Source organism: Monodon monoceros, unplaced genomic scaffold, assembly GCF_005190385.1.
Source record: "Monodon monoceros isolate NGI ecotype Baffin Bay Population unplaced genomic scaffold, NGI_Narwhal_1 Super_Scaffold_7, whole genome shotgun sequence".
NCBI classification, from domain to species: Eukaryota; Metazoa; Chordata; class Mammalia; order Artiodactyla; family Monodontidae; genus Monodon; species Monodon monoceros.
Window position 1 is genome coordinate 69,334,393 of NW_021703784.1, and position 20,601 is coordinate 69,354,993.

The following is a 20,601-nucleotide window of genomic DNA, read 5'->3' on the forward strand; positions in this document are numbered from 1 at the left end:
ACAACAGGTTGTGGGCACCTGGGCGCCCAGGAGCCTCTTGTCGGGGCCACAGACAGGGCGGGAGAAGCCATGGGGCAATGGCAGTGCCGTCAGGGAGGAAATGGGGCATGGATGCAAAGCGGGGCCTGGGGGTGTGGTCTTACAATAGCAAGGGGTGTTCCCAAGGGGAAAGAGGAGAGTGGGGATCTGAGGGGTCCCCCAGGAATCACCTTGAGAGTAGGAGAAACAAGGGACCAAGATGGGAGGGGGCAGGGACAAAGAAGCGTGGTCCCCGCCTGACCTCCGTGTGCCCGGGTACCTTCTTAATGCGCAGGAGCCGGACATCCTTTCCTATGATCTGCTCCGGGGTGAACTAGAGGGAAAAGACAGTGGGGAAGAAGGATGCCTGCCTGAAGGATGCAGGTGGGGGCAGGGGTGGGAGGGAAAGCCAGGCACCTGTGGGACATTGGGCCCCACAGAACACATGGTCAAGGGGACCTTGCACAGCCTCATCCCCATCAGTCTTCAGCTGGAGGTCCCAGGCCCCATGGGGGCCCCATGGACACGCACATACAGCGATGGTTTTTCCCTGGGATTATTGTGAGGACTGGGCGAGAGCATGCCTTGTAAATACACAGCACAGTGTCTGGTATGTAGTTAGTGCTCAGCAAGTGTAATTGTTTTTGTAAACCACACACACACACACACACACACACACACACACACACACACACAGAGTTCACAATGGAATGCTGTTTGAAAGGAGCCTACACAGGGAAGAGCAGGTGGGGCCTCCTTGGGGCTGTTCACACGCCCTGCCTCATCCCCAGGGCCCTCAGAACCCACAGTGCACCAGCACCAAACACACCGTAATCCCCCACCCCCCACTCCTGGGGTTACTCCCCAGGGGAGGAGAGCTATCTCTCACCATGGAGTAGGGGTCAAAGCCTTCCTCGTATTTCCGGAAATCCTGGAAGCAAAGGGAGGGTGTTAGGGCTTCAGAGCAGAGGCCCTTGAGAGTCACTGCAGGAAAGAAGCTTAGGGCGGAGGAAGACGGTGAATGGCTAGGAGGTAGGGGAGAGAGTGGCGGGGTGAGGGAGTAGTTGTGGACTGCATGGGGGATTCGGGGGGGAGGCTGGCAGCCCTGACACCCAGAGCACCCCTGCCCGGGAGAAGCGGGAAGCTACGGGAAGCATTTGAAGGACCCTGGCCCTGGATCCTGCACTGTTCCAGAGGGGTGGGCATCTGTGGCTGGCAGGGGCACCTGCTGACATCTAGGTGGTCTGGGCAGCCTTGCTGAAGGTCTCATTGCCCACAGCTTCAGGTCTTTGAGGCCCTTTCTCAGCTCCTCCAAGTGCCCACCTGAGGCCAGGTCCAGGCTCTGGGGGTGAAGCCCAGCTTTTCTCCACCCAGTGCTCTGACCCCAAAGAAGGACAATACTGCTCAAGAGGCTCCCTGGGTAGACCAGTCACAACATGATGGGCATGGGGAAGGGACATCAGGCACCCAGAGGCAAAGGACGGCTGCCTGTGCTTGCCCAGCGCCTGCACTGTTCTTAATGTAACGCTTATCTAGAAGGTAAGGCTCCCCCCAGAACCTAGCCAGGGGAGGAGGAGGGGGACGCTCAGCTCTGGGGACCTGGGTGGTGGGAGCTGTGGGAACAATATCCCTAACAATATGCCCTTCTCACCAAGCGAGGTGCTGAGAAGGGAGAAGGGGGAGCAGAGTCGGAAAAGCACTGTCTTCCCAGGAGTCACACACAGAGAGCAGGAGCCTGGGGTCCATGGATTGAGGGGCCAGGCATGCTAAGCCTGAGGGCAGCAAAGCCTCAGTTAGTCCCCACGGGAAGGTGGGAGCAAAGGGGAAGCCCTGTGATAGGTGCCCATGCAGCCTTGCTGGACTGAGTGGAGTCACCCACCAGCATACAGTCACCTGGGCCACACCAAGTGTCCCCTGGGGCCTGTGGTTGGCATCATGGGGAGGTCACCGCCTCCTCTATGCCCAGCATGCAGCAACGAAGCTCTGGGCTCAAGACGGGGGCCAGATATCAGCAGACGGATCCCTGGGCATCTGCCTGCCCTGCCTCTTCACTCGCCTTCATCTCCCGGGCTCAACCCCGAAAAGCCTGGGGGTCTCCAGCCTGGCCCAGCTCTGAGGCCACCCCCAGGTTGGTGTGTGGGTGTCAGGGCAGCAGAGAGAGGAAGGGATGCAGCAAATCCACGGGCAAGGGGAGTCATTAGGCAGGATGTGGAGTCAATTCTCTTTCATGGAGAGAACCCTGCCTACCCCTGGCTGTGTCTTCTGGAAAAGTGAGCAGGGCTGGCTATGGGCCTCCCTCTCTCCTTCCCTCTGAGAATCTGCTCTCAGCGACAGGCCGGATGGCAAGGACTTGTGTCTTATGTGAATTTAGATTAGAGACCTATAAGCCACTATCGTGGGTCGGCCCTTGAAGAGGGAGTCCAGCCCTTCGTCCAACAGATGGAGACACTGGGACCCAGAGAGGTGACATGCTCAAGTCACCCCGTCAGTGGGCAGTGAGGTGAAGGTCTGACTCCCAGTCTGGGCCCTTGGATTCCTCACTTTCCTGCCTCTCTCTCCTCGAGACCTATTTGTGCCTTGAATAACAAAACCCTTAAATGTCTATTTCATCCTGAGAGGCAGGATGGCGTAGGACTTAGGAGCCCAACTATGGAGGCTGACCTCCTGGGTCAAATTCAAATCCAGGGTCTGACATTAGCTGTGCCATCAAGGGCATGATTCCTAATCTCTCTGCATTGGTTTCTCATCTATAAAATGGGGGTGGTAAAAGCACTTACCTCCTAGGTTCTGGTAAAGATTAAAAGAATTAAAGTACATAAAGTATTTAGAAACAGTGCTTGTCCAGAAGGGAGTGTCATGATATACTTAAAGTGATGAAACGGAAGAACCCACAACCAAGATTACTCTACCCAGCAAGGATCTCATTCAGATTTGATGGAGAAATCAAAAGCTTTACAGACAAGCAAAAGCTAAGAGAATTCACCACCACAAACCAGCTCTACAACAAATGCTAAAGGAACTTCTCTAAGTGGGAAACACAAGAGAAGAAAAGGACCTACAAAAAGAAACCAAAAACAATTAAGAAAATGGTCATAGGAACATACATATAGATAATTACCTTAAACGTGAATGGATTAAATGCTCCAACCAAAAGACACAGACTGGCTGAATGGATACAAAAACAAGACCCATATATATGCTGTCTACAAGAGACCCACTTCAGACCTAGGGACACATACAGACTGAAAGTGAGGGGATGGAAAAAGATATTCCATGCAAATGGAAATCAAAAGAAAGCTGGAGTAGCAATACTCATATCAGATAAAATAGACTTTAAAATAAAGAATGTTATAAGAGACAAGGAAGGACACTATATAATGATCAAGGGACCAATCCAAGAAGAAGATATAATAATTATAAATATATATGCACCCAACATAGGAGCACCTCAATACATAAGGCAACTGCTAACAGCTCTAAAAGAGGAAATTGACAGTAACACAATAATAGTGGGGGACTTTAACACCTCCCTTACACCAATGGACAGATCATCCAAAATGAAAATAAATAAGGAAACAGAAGCTTTAAATGACACAACAGACCAGATAGATTTAATTGATATTTATAGGACATTTCATCCAAAAACAGCAGATTACACTTTCTTCTCAAGTCCGCATGGAACATTCTCCAGGATTGATCACACCTTGAGTCACAAATCAAGCCTCAGTAAATTTAAGAAAACTGAAATCATATCAAGCATCTTTTCTGGCCACAACACTCTGGGATTAGAAATGAATTACAGGGAAAAAAAAGGTAAAAAACACAAATACATGGAGGCTAAACAGTACGTTACTAAATAACCAAGAGATCACTGAAGAAATCAAAGAGGAAATGAAAAAATATCTAGAGACAAACGACAATGAAAACACGATGATCCAACACCTATGGGATGCAGCAAAAGCAGTTCTAAGAGGGAAGTTTATAGCTATACAAGCCTACCTCAAGAAACAAGAAAAATCTCAAATAAGCAATCTAACCTTACACCTAAAGGAACTAGAGAAAGAAGAACAAACAAAACCCAAAGTTAGCAGAAGGAAAGAAATAAAGATCAGAGCAGAAATAAATGAAATAGAAACAAAGAAAATAATAGCAAAGATCAATAAAACTAAAAGCTGGTTCTTTAAGAAGATAAACAAAATTGATAAACCATTAGCCAGACTCATCAAGGAAAAGAGGGAGAGGACTCAAATCAATAAAATTAGAAATGAAAAAGGAGAAGTTACAACAGACACCGCAGAAATACAAAGCATCCTAAGAGACTACTACAAACAACTCTATGCCAACAAAATGGACAACCTGGAAGAAATGGACAAATTCTTAGAAAGGTATAACCATCCAAGACTGAGCCAGGAAGAAATTGAAAACATGAACAGACCAATCACAAGTAATGAAATTGAAACTGTGATTAAAAATCTTCCAACAAACAAAAGTCCAGGACCAGATGGCTTCACAGGTGAATTCTATCAAACATTTAGAGAAGAGCTAACACCCATCCTTCTCAAACTCTTCCAAAAAACTGCAGAGGAAGGAACACTCCCAAACTCATTCTATGAGGCCACCATCACCCCGACAACCACAACCAGACAAAGATATTATAAAAAAAGAAAATTACAGACCAGTATCACTGATGAATATAGATGCAAAAATCCTCAACAAAAAACTAGCAAACAGAATCCAACAACACGTTAAAAGGATCATACACCGTGATCAAGTGGAGTTTATCCCAGGGATGCAAGGATTCTTCAATATACACAAATCAATCAATGTGATAAAACATATTAACAAATTGAAGAATGAAAACCATATGATCATCTCAATAGATGCAGAAAAAGCTTTTGACAAAATTCAACACCCATTTATGATAAAAACTCTCCAGAAAGTGGGCATAGAGGGAAACTACCTCAACATAATAAAGGCCATATATGACAAACCCACAGCAAACATCATTCTCAATGGTGAAAAACTGAAAGCATGTCCTCTAAGATCAGGAACAAGAGAAGGACGTCCACTCTCACCACTATTATTCAACATAGTTTTGGAAGTCCTAGCCATGGCAATCAGAGAAGAAAAAGAAATAAAAGAAATACAAATTGGAAAAGAAGAAGTAAAACTGTCACTGTTTGCAGATGACATGATACTATACATAGAGAATCCTAAAAATGCCACCAGAAAACTACTAGAGCTAATCAATGAATTTGGTAAAGTTGCAGGATACAAAATGAATGCACAGAAATCTCTTGCATTCCTATACACTAATGATGAAAAATCTGAAAGAGAAATTAAGGAAACACTCCCATTTACCATTGCAACACAAAGAATAAAATACCTAGGAAGAAACCTACCTAGGGAGACAAAAGACCTGCATGCAGAAAACTATAAGACACTGATGAAAGTAAAGATGATACCAGCAGATGGAGAGATACACCATGTTCTTGGATTGGAAGAATCAATATTGTGAAAATGACTATACGATCCAAAGCAATCTACAGATTCAATGCAATCCTTATCAAATTACCAATGGCATTTTTTACAGAACTAGAACAAAAAATCTTAAAATTTGTATGAAGACACAGAAGACCCCGAATAGCCAAAGCAGTCTTGAGGGAAAAATACTGAGCTGTAGGAATCAGACTCCCTGACTTCAGACTATACTACAAAGCTACAGTAATCAAGACAATATGGTACTGGTGCAAAAACAGAAACATAGATCAATGGAAAAAGATAGAAAGCCCAGAGATAAACCCACGCACCTATGGTCAACTAATCTATGACACAGGAGGCAAGGATATACAATGGAGAAAAGACAGTCTCTTAATAAGTGGTGCTGGGAAAACTGGATAGCTACATGTAAAAGAATGAAATTAGAACATTCCCTAACACCATACACAAAAATAAACTCAAAATGGATTAAGGACCTAAATGTAAGACCAGACACTATAAAACTTTTAGAGGAAAACATCAGAAGAACACCCTTTGACATAAATCACAGCAAGATCTTTTTTGATCCACCTCCTAGAGTAATGGAAATAAAACCAAAAATAAACAAATGGGACCTAATGAAACTTAAAAGCTTTTGCACAGCCAAGGAAACCATAAACAAGATGAAAAGACAACCCTCAGAATGGGAGAAAATATTTGCAAGCCAATCAACAGACAAAGGATTAATCTCCAAAATATATAAACAGCTCATGCAGCTCAATATTAAAGAAACAAACAACCCAATCCAAAAATGGGCAGAAGACCTAAATAGACGTTTCTCCAAAGAAGATATACAGATGGCCAAAAAGCACATGAAAAGCTGCTCAACATCACTAATTATTAGAGAAATGCAAATCAAAACGACAATGAGGTATCACCTCACACCAGTTAGAATGGGCATCATCAGAAAATCTACAAACAACAAATGCTGGAGAGGGTGTGGAGAAAAGGGAACCCTCTTGCACTGTTGGTGGGAATGTAAATTAATACAGCCCCTATGGAGAACAGTATGGAGGTTCCTTAAAAAACTAAAAATAGAATTACCATGTGATCCAGCAATCCCACTACTGGTCATATACCCAGAGAAAACCATAATTCAAAAAGACACATGCACCCCAATGTTCACTGCAGCACTATTTACAATAGCCAGGTCATGGAAGCAATCTAAATGCCCATCGACAGAGGAATGGATAAAGAAGTTGTGGTACGTATATACAATGGAATATTACTCAGCCATAAAAAGAAACGAAATTGAGTCATTTGTTGAAATGTGGATGGATCTAGAGACTGTCATACAGAGTGAAGTAAGTCAGAAAGAGAAAAACAAATATCGTATACTAACACATGTATGTGGAAAAATGGTACAGATGAAGCGGTTTGCAGGGCACAAGTTGAGACACAGATGTAGAGAACAAATGTATGGACACCAAGGGGGGAAAGCCACAGGGGGGTGGGGATGGTGGTGTGCTGAATTGGGTGATTGGGATTGACATGTATACACTGATGTGTATAAAATTGATGACTAATAGGAACCTGCTGTATAAAAAAATAAATAAAATAAAATTCAAAAATTAAAAAAAATAAGTAAATAAAATTTAAAAATTAGTTTGAAATTTTAGATTCAAAAATAAAAGAAACACTTAAAAAAAAAAAGCAACAGTGCTTGGCATACCACAGCTAAGTGTCAGCTGTCACCTGTCACTGCTCAGTCCTCGTTGGGGGCAGCTTCCTTTGCAGACCCTCCTATCTCACTGTACAGCTGACACCTCCCCTTTGTTCCCTGACTGCAGTCAAATCAGCCTGTAGTCAGATATTCGGTTATTGGTGAGGATGTTGGCTGCAAGATCTCCATCTTCGGGTCTCTTTCATCAGCAATGAGACAGCCAATCCAATGGCTGGCTCTGAGGATGTAAGCCCCAGGAGGTGGGAGGATAAGTGGCTGCCTGCCTGAATCCACTCATGGACCTGCAAGGACTTCTGTGGGGCCCTGTGCACAGGAGCGCCCCCTGCAGATGGAGGACCTGGGCCACCACTTCCTCCCTGATGGTGGTTTGGGGCCAAGTGGGGTTTGGTGAAGCTATGATCTGCCTTGAGGAGGCAAGACATGGGAAGGGGCAGGGAAACACCTCAGGCAGCCCCTTTTTCTCTCCTAGAGCTGCAGCAACCACCTATCTTGGCCTCTGTGACCCTCTGAGGGGTCCCTCTGCTGCTCCTCTATGAACAAACAGCAGCAAAAGAGGCCAGCCCCCAGGGACCATGCTGCTTTCTCAGCTTGGCCATGGGGTCTCACAAGCCCAGGATCCCCACCTGATATGAGACACACACACACACACCCCAAACCCCTGGCCACAGGTAAAAGGACACAGTTTTGGCCTGAGGCTCCTGGAAGATGGGGCTTGGGGCCACCTCCAAGCTGACAGGCACTCCCAGAGAGGTCAGAGTGGGAGGGGCAGAGGGTGGTGGGGAGGACCACAGACACACGACGGGTATCATTTTACTTGTCGGAACGCTGTCTGATAAACCACCATCCTCTTCAACATCTCCTGTGGCTGCCAGAAAAAAAAAAAAGTTCCACGCTGCATGTTACGAATAGGTCTCTTCTGCCCCCTGGTGCCAAACCCGGGGCCTGCCAGCCTGGGGTTGCTTGGCCAACATCCCTCCCCAGACAGACGCAGCCTGATTTATGTGAGGGGCCCCTCAACGCCCCCAGATGCATCAGCTACCTAGTCCTAGTCAGGAAGACACCACCCCTTGTCATCAGCCTGAAAACACATTGCGGAGGCATCAGTAGGCTGTCCCAGGAGCGTGAACTTTGCTTTTTGGAGAGTTAAAGCTCAAAAGAAGTACCTGAGCTACTCCACCCTAACACTTGGATAGGGTTTCCTTGAAAGGGGAATATAAACTCTGGCATGACTCCTCCCACTGTGGGTGGGAGGCCTGTCAGGGGCCGGTACCCTTCCAGGGGGTGCACCTGAGTCCCAGCTTGCTCAGCCGTGGGTGACTAGGGGTGGGCAGACCCCCCCCCCCCCCCCCCCCCGGCTCAGGGCCACACCCCACATTCCCAGCCTTAGTGAGGAGTGAGACAGGAAGTGGAGAAGGGAAGTGGATCTGCTTTGGCCAGTTCCCCATCTGAGGGTGATCCATGACAGGCCTTAGGGGCGCAGGCCAGGGCAACTGGAATCCCTGTAGGTTTTGACAAAATGGCAAGTACGTAGGAGTTTGGGCTTCGGAGTCTGAAAGACTGGAGTAAATTGTCAGTCCTGGCTCTGCCTTGGACAACCTACTTAACCTCTCTAAGCTCAGTTTCCTCAAGTGTTAAACAGGGCTAACAATAGGAACCATATTATTACTTCTAGATGGCGCTCTAAGCTGTTTGGTCAAGTGAGAAACAGGCATTTCTCTGGCTGTGGCAACATCCACTTATACCTATGTGGATTCACCTCTTGGCTAATGAGAAGGTGACAAGATGGCATCTCATGTGAGTTTGTATCCCACCTCGCTCTAGAGGCAGTAGCAGCTAGGGGAGACAGTGCACGTCTGCTCCTCCGGAGATGCCCTGGAGGGGACCCAAGGGGCTTACCAGGACCTCGGATTTCACAGCTGGCCTGTAGATGAAGTTGGGCTCCTGGTGGACCATGACAGGTTTGGAGATGGTGGACACGCCAGGGCCTCGTGGAGGCTGTGGGCTTGGGCAAAATGTCTATGGGGTTAGTTTAAAGAGAGACCCTGTGAGGTCATGGCCCGGGTGGCCCAGGCCAACCACAGCACTTTGACACACAGGCAAATTCACACCATGCACTGAGCCAGCCTGGTCCGTTCACCCTGCCGGATGTCCTAGGGACGGGGACAAGAAGTCCATTGGCCACAGTGTGTCCTGAGACCACAGAAACTTTTGGGTGGTTCTGAGGAATCAGGGACTTGAGCCAGAGCCTGCTATGGGGGCGCCAGCGGGCACTGTCAGTCAGAGGATACTTTCAAGGCTCTCTCTCAGTGGCCACGGGTGCCATCCAGCTTCCTCTCTCCCAAAGGAGACAGTTGCAGTTCCCAGACTGCGCATGCAGCATCTGCTGTCCCTGGTGGGTGGGCACAGAGGTGGGGGTTTGGGAGGGAGGACCAGTAAGCGCGGCATCCAGGAGAGCTGATGCAACACGTCTGCTTTGCTCTAACCCACTTGATCATCTTGGGCAAGACAAATCGGGTCACAGCCCTGCCCCAAACCCTTCATGGGTCCCCACTGACCGCTAAACTCCTTGGCTCGACCCCCATGGGCTTCCCTACTTTCCTTGGCAGCCTCATCCCTCACTCCTCGCCCTTCTCACACTGCCTAACTTAAGCCTCCAAAATGCCCGGTTTTCTTGCCTTGAGGGTTTTTTACCTGCCCAGGTGTTAGCTTGGGTATCACCACCTTTGGGGACCATTCCTTGAGCTTTTCCTCTCCACCCGCTCCCCTCAACATAGCACCTGTGCTTCCCTCATCTGCCCTGGTAGCGTGGGAGTTTCCTGCTTACTTGTCTGTCCTTCCACCAGACAGTCTCAGACAGGGACTGGGCTGCCTATTTCGTGGTGGTTCTCTAGTGCCCAGCACAGTGTCTGGCATATAGTAGGTGCTCATTAAACATGATACCTGAGTAAACGAATGACTCAGTATTATGGTGGGTGTATGGGGCAGTGCCTGGGAGTACACGTGGCTCTCAAAACCTTCCCCTGGCAGGTGCCTGTGTGGCAGGCACAGGTGCCGACCTGACACAGGTGTTTGTTTCCACCACCTGAGACCTGCTGGCAGCGGGGCTGACTGTGCAGATGTGTGATGGTCCACACGTCCTACTGCAGCACTGATGACCACTCGCCAGTAGCATGCAGGGAGGAGAAGGTTGGGCAGGGTCAGCGGTGCATGGGCCAAAGTGCTGACGTGAGCAGGATGAAGCCAACCAAAACAGCTGACCCCTAGCCCCCGCATCAGGGACAACACTGGCTTTGATGTCACTTAAGAGATTTAGGGTCCGGTTCTTCAGAGGCTCCTTGTGTGGGGAGAGTCTCTTTTAACCTTCTCTCTGCTCTGATCAGGAACTAACAGTGGGAACTTTGTGATGCCTGGGGAAATCCAAGAAAGTTGGACCCTATTTTTGAATCTTGACCCTGACTCAAAAGGTTGCAGTTTACCTCCGACTTCACGTTTGCAGCTTCACCCAAATTGTCTTGTACCCTGATCTGTCACTGAGCGTAGGTAATGTCTATTGAGCACCTCCTACGTGCCTGCCACTCTCCCAAGTATTAACTTAGAATGAATTCATGTATTAACTCATTTGATCCATGTCATAAGTAGGTGCCGTCAGCATTCCCATTTTACGGACAAGGATACCTAGGTTCGGATAGATGAAATAATGCATGCCTAAAGTCATCTAGCCAGTGACTGAGCCAGGATTCAAACCTGGGTAGTTCCTTCCTGTCATCGTTATGTCCCCTGCACCTGCAATGCCCTTCTCCCATCCTCCATGTATCACCATCCCTCAAGGCTCAGCTCTACAGAGGCGCCTTCAACTTCCCATTAGAATGAATCCCTCCCACAGCACCTAGCCCGTGCCAATTTTATAGCTGAATCCTGCCTGGTCAGCCACTAATCCTTCAGAGAGCAAAGTCCTGGAGAGCACAGGTGTGCCAATTGCCTCTGTGTCCGCTTCAGCACAGCTCCCCACTCCCACACACGGAAGCACACGGAAGGTGCCCAATTGATTACTGAGTTGAATTTGTTGAGGGAAAGCTGCTGCCCCTCTTGGTGGGGGCCACTCACAAGAAGGATGTGGGCCTCTTTGCCAGGCTAACGCAGCCCCTGCAAACTGCACTGCCTGGGCTCTGGGGCCAGACATCCTTGGAACCGACAGACTTCTCTCCGCCAGGGCTCGGGGCTCAGGACCCCCCCGGGAGTCCCTCTGAGAGTGCCCTGCTGGTAGCTGCAGCCTTGTCAGCACCTGGCACTTTCTTCATTCCCACATTCCTTCCCCCAAGCGCCCCTGAATGCCCTGAGATGCTTATTCTGTACTTCATGCAGGAACTCAAATCCATGCAGGAAAGGTTAATAAAAACAACTGATCGGGAACCACTGACTACCCTCCCCCCAAATCCCCACCCTTAGCTGACATGCGCTGCTGTAGTTCTGACTGGAGTCTTAGCCTCACAGCTACTGGAGCAGAGAAATATTTTGTTTTTCCCTCCAAAGGATCAAAGCTCCATCTCTTCCTTGGGGATCGCCTCTTAGCCTTTGGGTTAAGAACAATTAATGAGAAACACGTCTTTTTGAGAATGATCACTGTTCTCCCTGCTGACATCCAAGAAAAAGATCCCTAATCTTTTAGTAGTAAATTTGGAGCTTTCTAGGAACTATCCATTTTCATTTTTTCTGTAGCTGGAAGCTGGCCACAAATTTATGGGCATTGTGCTTCAAGCTAACGCAGTTGGCTAGTGCCATAGAAAATGGCACAGTGATGCCCTAATTACTGGACAGTGTTATCCCCTCATTTACAGAGCCTAATACTGCTCCTCTGCTTCCCATCCCCCCTTTCCCCTGTTAAACAGAGAATTCATTTCCCATATTCAAGGCTTTCTGAGCTAATATCAAGAAACAACTGGCTGTCATAGAAATAGAGCTCTGGCTCTTCATTAACACAGCCTTGCAAATACTACATTGAATGTTACCAGCCCATACTAGCCAAGTGGAACAAAGAGAGAGCAATCAACACTGATACAATGTTGCTCATCCCACGTATCACAGGCAATTCACCATACAATACAGCACTTCAAAATCAGCAGAAACCACACACATGCAGGACATCCACAACATACAGGCTGGGAAGCTTGTTCTTGGAAAATGGGGTGGGGGGATGCTTCTTCCCGTCTCCACTCACAGGAACAGAGGAGGACTTGGGAAACAGCAGCCCGGCCCACTCTTCCTGCTTCCCAGCATAGCATGCAGAACAGAGGTAGTACCTTTGGGGTGGGTGGGAAGCTCCGTTCAGGGACGGGAGAGCTGGCCGGCTTCCCACTGTGGTTCTTTGCCTCCCAGTCCTCTGCTGCTGGATTGCCTGTCTCCCCAGCACGGAAGGGGTGGTTGCCTAGTGCCTCTTCCAGTGCCGAGGGCAATGGGCGGGTAGGAGTGAGGTCTTGCGTAGGAATGGATGGTGGGGGAGGGATGGGAATGGGGGGTGGAGTGCGTTGCACCCAGGGTGAGGATGAGGCACTCACGTGGCCTGATGAGGGAAGGACAGGGGGCGCGGGGACCTTGGGGGGTGGGTTGCAGGGTGGAGGGTGGGGCATCACAGGCAAGGCAGAAGCAGTCTTGGGGGGATAGTGGAACATGTCCAAGGGGATGTCATCCAGGTCAGTGGTGTGGAGGTGCAGCCCACCTGCGAAGCGTCTCAGGGGTGGGGCCAGGGGAGACACAGAAGGCAGGGAAGGCGGGAGCCCTGTGGTCATCTGGGGGGTTGCAAGGAAGTTCTGTAACTGCTTAGTGCCCCACTTCACAATACATCGAGTATAATGCTTATCTATTTATTTCTCTTGCTGCTGAAGACCCACCACCCTCAAACCAGAACCATGGGGGTGTCACTTCTCTGCCACCTGGGTGCCCAGCTGATCCCATACGAGGTGGCCAGTAGGGAGTGCCCAAATGCAGGGGAGCCCCAAGTTATGTGGGTGGTAAGAAGGCGACCATATAATCCATTAGATGACCAATTAGATGACCAATAGTCATCTAAACTGGAACACACTTGACAGTGAAAAGGACATCTGAGTAGTTATGCCAGGACAACAGGCCTAACCGGGATCATCTCAGATGAGCTGGGACTTAGTGGTCACTCTGGAGATAATCCCAGAAATACAGATATGCCCCCCTCCTCAAGAGAGGAAGAGGGAGTGGGCTGGTTGGCGGCCCTGGACAGTGAAGCTTGCCAGTGGCCATCTTGCCTCCCGCTGTCCCCAGGGTGGGTCTATGTGGAAAGAAGGGCTCTGTTACCTCTGAAATCTCAGTATCAGCAGAGGAAATCTGCTCAAGGCGCGTCTGACAGAGCCTTTCCACCCAATATTGAATCTTTTCCGATTCCTCAAGGTCTTCCCGCTCTGTCTCCGATACCTGGGACCCAAGACCGGCGCAAAATGGAGAGGACAGAGGGCACACTTGAGTCACATGTGGGCGGCACACTCAAATCAGTAGAACAGAAGCACTTCTTAAAAAAACCCAGAGAATTGTTGGGTGTGTCAATTACCTAGAAAAAGCCCCAGGCTTGTTCCACCTGGCCCCAGAGGAGGTGGAGATAAGGGGGAGGGGGTGTTAGGGTGTTGGGCTAGCTAATGGCAGGTGTAGACAAAATCCGAGAAGGAGCTCGTGCATTGCGTGGGATTAGCTGGCCCCTAGGATCCCCACCAACCCTGAGGCTCTTATGATTCTCCAAGTATGGTCCTTTTATAGGCTCTCAGCACCTCCCAAGAGTTCAACTGTACTCTTTTTCATCTCTCCTCCAGGCCACCTTGTCCTCAGGAGCACAAGCTCAATTTTATCTTTAATCTTTTAGCTAATTTGCTCCTAATGAGAGATCTAATGCACTTCACATTTTTCAGGACTTCTCTGGATTTGTAATCTAATCAGTTTGGCATTCTGATTCATGGAAGCATTAAAGAGAAGCGAAACCAGTTAATATCTCCAACAGCTAGGGAGTTACCTAGCAAATAGCAATTACTTATGCTGAAAGACTACTTTTGACATGTCTTGAAGGGGACAGCCTTAGATATATTCCTGGGTTGAAGAGGTCTAGAGATTTCAGACACATCTCATGTTGATGGGAGCAGCCTCAAACTCACAGCCTGATTAATTGGGGGATAACCTCAGACCCCCCACCTGCCTAAATGGGTTAGCTTCAGACCCATACCCTCAGACACAAGGCAGATTGGGGAAAACGGGTCTTGGATTCATAACCTGGGTTGGGGAGGGGGTTGTCTGTCAAACTGACACAGATCTAATGACAGGTGGGTAGAAGGCTAACTTCAGATCTACAGCTGAACAGAGGGTTAGCCTCCGACTCAAACCCTGAGCAGGGAGGGCAGCCTCACAGCCACACGGAGGGTGAAGCGGCCTAGCCTTGGGCTCATACTCTGGTTGGGGGTGGTGGGAGTAGAGGACAGACTCAAATCTCTAGCCACATGTGTAGAGGCTAACCCGAGACCTACAATCTGGGCAGAGAGGCCAGCCCCTGAGCAAGCGGGCCCGTCTCGATCCCAAACATACACTAAACCAGAGGCTAGTCTCAGATGACTCTGGGTAGGTAGGAAGATGTCACTCTCCAGCCTGGGGAGGAGGCCAGGCTCACTCCATCCTTGGACTGCATTTGGGAAGAGCAACTCCATCTGGTTCCCTGAGAGCGTGGTGGGGACCAACCAAACTGCCCCAGGAAAGCTCACCAGGCCTGGGAGCAGGACACATACCTCCTGGGCCAGCCGGTTGATCTTCAGTTGCTTTTCCTTCTCTAGCATTTCCTCTTTCTCTTTGTAAAGCTTTTGCTCAAATTCCAGTTCCTTCTTATTCTTTCTCAACTCCTGAAGGCTATCATACTTGGCTTTCTTCTTATCCTTTCCTTTCTGAGCAGATGCGGCATTGTTTATAAGACAAGGGTTACAAGGTAGTGTTGACACTGGCACAGCACAGCAAACAGGGCATTCAGTCTTCAGACAACAGCAGGCAACCACCCCACAGTGAGCCCCTCCCCTAGCTCTGCCCCACCACACTGGGCATTGGGCTTAAGGTTAAGGACAGGCAGGACGCTGCTACCCATCACAGAGTGAGACACATTTCCCTGTGCCAGCCAGAAGAACTGGCTTACTAGTTCACTAACAAGCTCTGTGACCTTGGTTAAGTTCCTTAACCTCTCTGGGCCTGGTTTATCTCATCTCCAAAATGGGGGAAATACCTACCCCACAGGTTTGCCATTCAGAGCCAATGAAATAACATCTATGAAAGAGCTTCGTGAGCTTCAAAGCTCTGTATTTTAAAAAGCATTGTATTTATTTCTTAGTATCTGGGCATATGCCTTCTCCAACAACTGGATGTTCAGACATCACAGGTGCATCTTGGTAGATTCTAGAGAAAATCTGGGACAGATCCCCTGTCCTGAGCTAGAGGAGAAGGGTGTCAGCCTCCGACCTGGGAGCCCAGAGCCAGGGACATCAGATTTTGTCCTGATGCTTAAACTCCAGACCATTTCATCCTGGAGAGTCCAAATCCACTGTTCCCTCTGAACTAGGCTCCCGAACTGAGGACCAGACAGAAACTACAGGACTGGGAGATGGTGGGCAGGAGAAGGTAGGGAGGATGGCCTAACTGCTCTTCACTGGCCGTCAGGGTTGAAGAGGACTGGGGGAAGGAGATGCAGGGCAAACAGACTTCTTTTTCCTGTTTGAATTAGACCACAACGTCTGCCTTCCTGGTTGCTTCTCCCATGGGCTTGCAGGGAAGCCAGGGAGTAAGGAATGAAGAAAATTAAGATTTATGGACTACCTATGTGCCAAGGGATTAAAAGTTGATTATCTTATAAATACATATTATCCCCCTTCTGATGAAAGAGCCAAGGTTCAGAAAGGTGAAGTCCCTTGCTGGACGTCAAACATCTAGTAAGTGGTGGCGCCAGAGTTTGGACGTGAGTTTCCCCACGGTGCTCTGATGAGCTGGGGGCAATGGAGCATGGTAGGAGGGAGCGTCAGACCCCATCACACAGCATGGAGGACAGGGGCCAGCAGAGAGAGTCAACACTCTGGGGAAGGAGGAAGCCTGCACGTTCATTGAGCTCACCCCCAAACCCACAAGGCTTCCTGGGGCCTACTCTCAGAATTCCTGAATCATCCTAGCATCCAAGGCCAGGAAGGAGGAATTGAGTTTCCCAGCAATGGACACACAACTTTGTCCACAGCTGGAGGGGCATGACGGGTCATTATGGACATGTGACCGAGTCATTCTGCCTCCCCTCCTAAAGACTACCCCCACCTCTGTGCACAGGTGCTTTGGAGATGGTTCCCCATCTAGGATATGGGGACTCACCCCCAGAGCAGTCTGTGAGCCACTTGAGAAAATGTTTTTCACTACTTCAGAGTTCTGCTTGATTCCTTCCTACCCTGTTCAGTAGACTCTCAGCTCAGTTGATAGATGAATCCCTACTATCATATTATCAATTCAGACAATTCCCCAAGAGGAGCCAGAAACATTCTACCCAATGGCAGCTTGCTAGACTAAGGGCATGGCCTCTCACAGGGAGCATCATAATAGGCATGGCCACTCTACTAGTTTAAAAAAAACCACCAGTGTTAAGATTTTAGAGCTAGGGCTCCTGGGTGGGGCAGGCAGATATGACAGTTTCTGTCCCATCTCCAAGAGAAAAGTACCTGCCTACTGATGCAGAAAGGCAAGCTGCCCCATAGCATCGCCTACTGATCACACACTAGCCTTCTCCATACATGTTACTTAGCTGTGTGTGAATCTGCCTGCCCTGCCAGATGGCGGCCTCCTACAAGTAGGGTTGGTCTCCGTGATTTACTCAAGCCGTCCTGGGGAAAGGATTCAGTCAGAAACATGAATCCTTCAGGCGCTGGAATAGACTTTGTGAGGTCACAGGCCTGGGCGCCTTGAGACCCAGAGGGCTCAAGAAGACACTGAATAGTTATCTTTTCAAATAAGGGGAATTTTGTGCATTGCTGATCACGGCCATAGAGGGCCACTTGTATTACCTGGGGACTTCGCTCCAGCTGCTGGGAGACAAAGCATCTCACATGACTCTAGAAAAAATGTCAATAGATTTTCAGAGCCAGCATGAGGGACATGATTCTGTTGTCCTTTAGCTGTCAGTTAAATTCATGGCAGATATTCCTTCTGGCCCAGACTGAGAGGAGAGGCAGATGGGGTGGATGTGCTCTTGCTTCTACCTAGATGCAATTTTTCTCTCTTTTGGAAATGAAATGAAAACCAAAATACCAGCTATTTCTGGAATGACTGGACTAATGAATAGAGGAAAATAAGCTTTCCTATTCACCAAGAGTGATTTTCGAGTGACATGATTTCTGATGGGAGGTGTGTGTGGAGGAGACGCTAGTTCTTTTACATTTATCTAGTTATTAGTGCCTGGAAAAGATTTTACCTGTACATCTCCTTTTATTATTTTTTCAAATAAAATCCTCTGTGTGCATGTCTCATAACCTGCACCCAACTTGATTTTTCACTGTCTGACCTTGGCTTCTGGTCTTGGCCTCTGGTTCTACTTGAGAAACAAAGCAGAAGTTTCCTGCCATGGCTCTGCCCTGTCCCGTGCCCAGTGGGGCTGGTGCCGACCCAGCAGTGCCTGATGGTACCTGGGAAGGTCTCAGCCCATGAATACCTCCCCCACGATGCCGCTGTGACAGCGCCCTGCCATCTGACATCAGTCTGACAGAGAGGCACAGACAGGGTTAGCCCCCCCCAGTGAACAGGCGGTCACACCGTTGAGAGACGACAGGAGAAGAAACAATGTTTGGAAAAGGTCAAAACCAACGGCAAACTCAGCAGCAAACAGCACCCAGTCCTGGCCTACCTTCCGGATGGTTGGGAATTTGCCATCGTAGCGATAAAACCATCCAAAGGCTATAAGAACACAGAGAACAAAGCAATGAGATGCAGTTCAGCTCAACCAGAGCATCCATGGGCAGCAGCCAGGAGGAGGTGGGTTCCCAAGGAACTCGCGGCTTTGTGAGATGAAGAGCAGCCTCGGCAAATTCAACAGCAGAACCGCACCCTCTGTCTGACTCTCCACTTACCTGGCCTGACCTGGGTTGTAAAGCAGGCCCAAGACCACCTGAGAAAGGGCCCGATTCCCAGGCCCCGGGCCACTGTCAGCTGCCTCCCCCAGGACACTGGCTTCAGAAGTCAGTGCCAGAAAGTCAAAGAGAAAGCCCCTTGTAGAAGGATGAGCTTTTCCCCATCACAGCCACAGTCTGCAAACACAAAGCCCCATTGAACAAGGCCTCTCCTGACTGGCGTCAGGTTCCTCCATCCAAGAAATAACCCGAAACAAAAGGGAGCCTGGGTCTCTGCCTAGAACGACTGTCAGACAGAACAAAACTGTCTTGTCTCACAGAGCAGGCCACGTCCTCTGCTTTCAACGGCGAAAGAGAAGGCTCTGGCAGGGTCAGCTCGGGGAAGGGCACTTAAGCAGCAGTGGGCAGGAGATCTGCCCCCAGAAAAGCATATCCCCACCCAGGCCAGATCACCAGCCCCCTGCCTTCCCCAGGCAACAGCATGACGGATGGGCTAATACCTCAAGGCTGAAGCTCCCTGGCCAGAAGTGATGGCTTAATTACCCACCCTTGACCAGCCTGAGCTCTGGAACAGGATCTAGAAAGCCCCCTGCTAGACCCAGCACTATCCTCTTAGTTGCTCGATGTTGGGGAGGTCTAGGGAGTCTTGGGAGAGAGGCCAGAGCAGCAGAGAAAGAACTTAGGCTTGGGTAGTATTAAATATTTGAACCAGCAGTTCCAGCTGACGTTTCAGCCTGGCCGTGAGTCTTGTCCTTAAGGTATTGTGTGCAGTGCTTGGACCAAGCCGGGGCTTGGAGGAGCTTCCCGGACTCCAGGAGTCCCTACCACATATTGGACCCTCAGAGCTGGGTGTCTGCAGGGCTGGCAGGAGGAGGCGGGCAAGGCAAACAGAGCAGCAAGGCCAGGGAGCGAAGCGGGGGCCGCAAACCTGCTCTCCCTGCTTTTCCGTGCCTCCGTCCAGGTCATCTGCTGGATCAAACTCGGGGTCCACTCCCAGATCATCTACCCGGGAAAAGAGGAGGAAGTTGGTGAACCAAGAAGGACTTGGGAGATCAAGAGGCCAGAGGTGCTTGGGGGTGCCTGGGGGCCTGTGACCAGCTTACTCCATGGGAGAGCTGGGAGGTCAGGGGCGAGAACAGGGCTCAGGAATCCAGAGCGAAGGTTTCTTGCTCTGGGATGGTGCGTGCAGTGCTTTCAACCTTGGTAGTTCTCATTTCTCCATCTGTAAAATGGGCTCACAACAGGGGCCTCTGATCTGACAGCAGCATGAGAACCATTTTGCAGAGTGTTTGGTTGAAACAGGAGGTGCAGTACTGATGACAGGAATATCTGAGTATTATACACGTTTGATGTCAAGGGCTTGCAATGGGAAACAGATCCTCCCAGCTTCTTCTCATCACCCTTGGAGCTCTGGGTCCCCAGGGAATGTCAGAACTGTGTGTGTGGGCAGCAGACAGAAGTTTGGGATCCTGAGGAGGTGAGGAGGTCCCAAGGGGTAAAAGGGGCACGTGTGCTTAGAAAGACATGAATTCTGACCTAATGTGGAGAATAGCAAACTGTCCTTTCCAGTGATTTCTAACCTGGACTCTGGCCTCCCTGGGGCCCTGGAGAGTAGTGTTTGAGTCTGCTATGAGCTGCTTATTAATATTTCAAAATATTAATTAGAAGAGCTGGCCTATTAACCTGTGAAAAGGCTATACGTAAGTTCCTTTGCTTTTGGCTCGGTTTATATTCACTCCACAATGGAACGCTGATGCTCTCTTGCTAACAAGAGGGACTACTTAAAAAAACAGTGAATATAAATGATTACTTACTAGTGTAGTAGGAAAAAACTCAACTTCCAAAACATGGGGTCTAATGGGATTGGGGGCTAATAGATGGGGTCCTTGATGAGAAGGCTGGAAAGCTCTTATTTAAACTTATCTTTCAAGCCTCCTTCCAGCTCTGGGAACCTTAATTACCCCTCTGCCCCCTTTTGCTTTTGCTAAGGAAAGCTATTCTGGGGCCTCTGTGACTGTACGTCCTGGCTTTGAGGGCTCAGTGTAATGTTGAGGTTCTGCTCAACATTGAGGTCGGTCATAGGTAGGCAGGCAGAGCCCCTGGGAAGCAGGCGGGGAGGGGAACAGTCAGTCCCCCCTGATCATTAGGATGAGTGGCTTCATTTTCCAGGCAAGAGATGCTTCACACTCTTTCCTGTCTGTTCAAAAATGCTGGCTCCACACAGGCACA

At 49.2% G+C, this 20,601-nt stretch overlaps 1 protein-coding gene across 3 annotated transcripts in view; it reads right to left on the reverse strand.

Annotated features, from left to right (window-relative positions):
* The window catches only part of USH1C (USH1 protein network component harmonin), a 52,647-nt gene that overhangs the window by 7,283 nt on the left and 24,763 nt on the right, over window positions 1-20,601 (reverse strand). For 2 of the 3 annotated variants that reach the window (XM_029209213.1, XM_029209212.1), the window contains exons 15-17: window positions 19,301-19,374; window positions 908-949; window positions 299-352 (exon numbers count right to left, since the gene is read on the reverse strand). In XM_029209213.1, the coding sequence (XP_029065046.1) occupies window positions 299-352; window positions 908-949; window positions 19,301-19,374 (170 nt within the window). Of the gene's footprint in view, window positions 1-298; window positions 353-907; window positions 950-8,054; window positions 8,106-9,136; window positions 9,257-12,537; window positions 13,024-13,561; window positions 13,679-15,024; window positions 15,178-18,149; window positions 18,200-19,300; window positions 19,375-20,601 lie in introns of all 3 variants that reach the window. The other variant, XM_029209211.1, reaches the window with a different exon arrangement.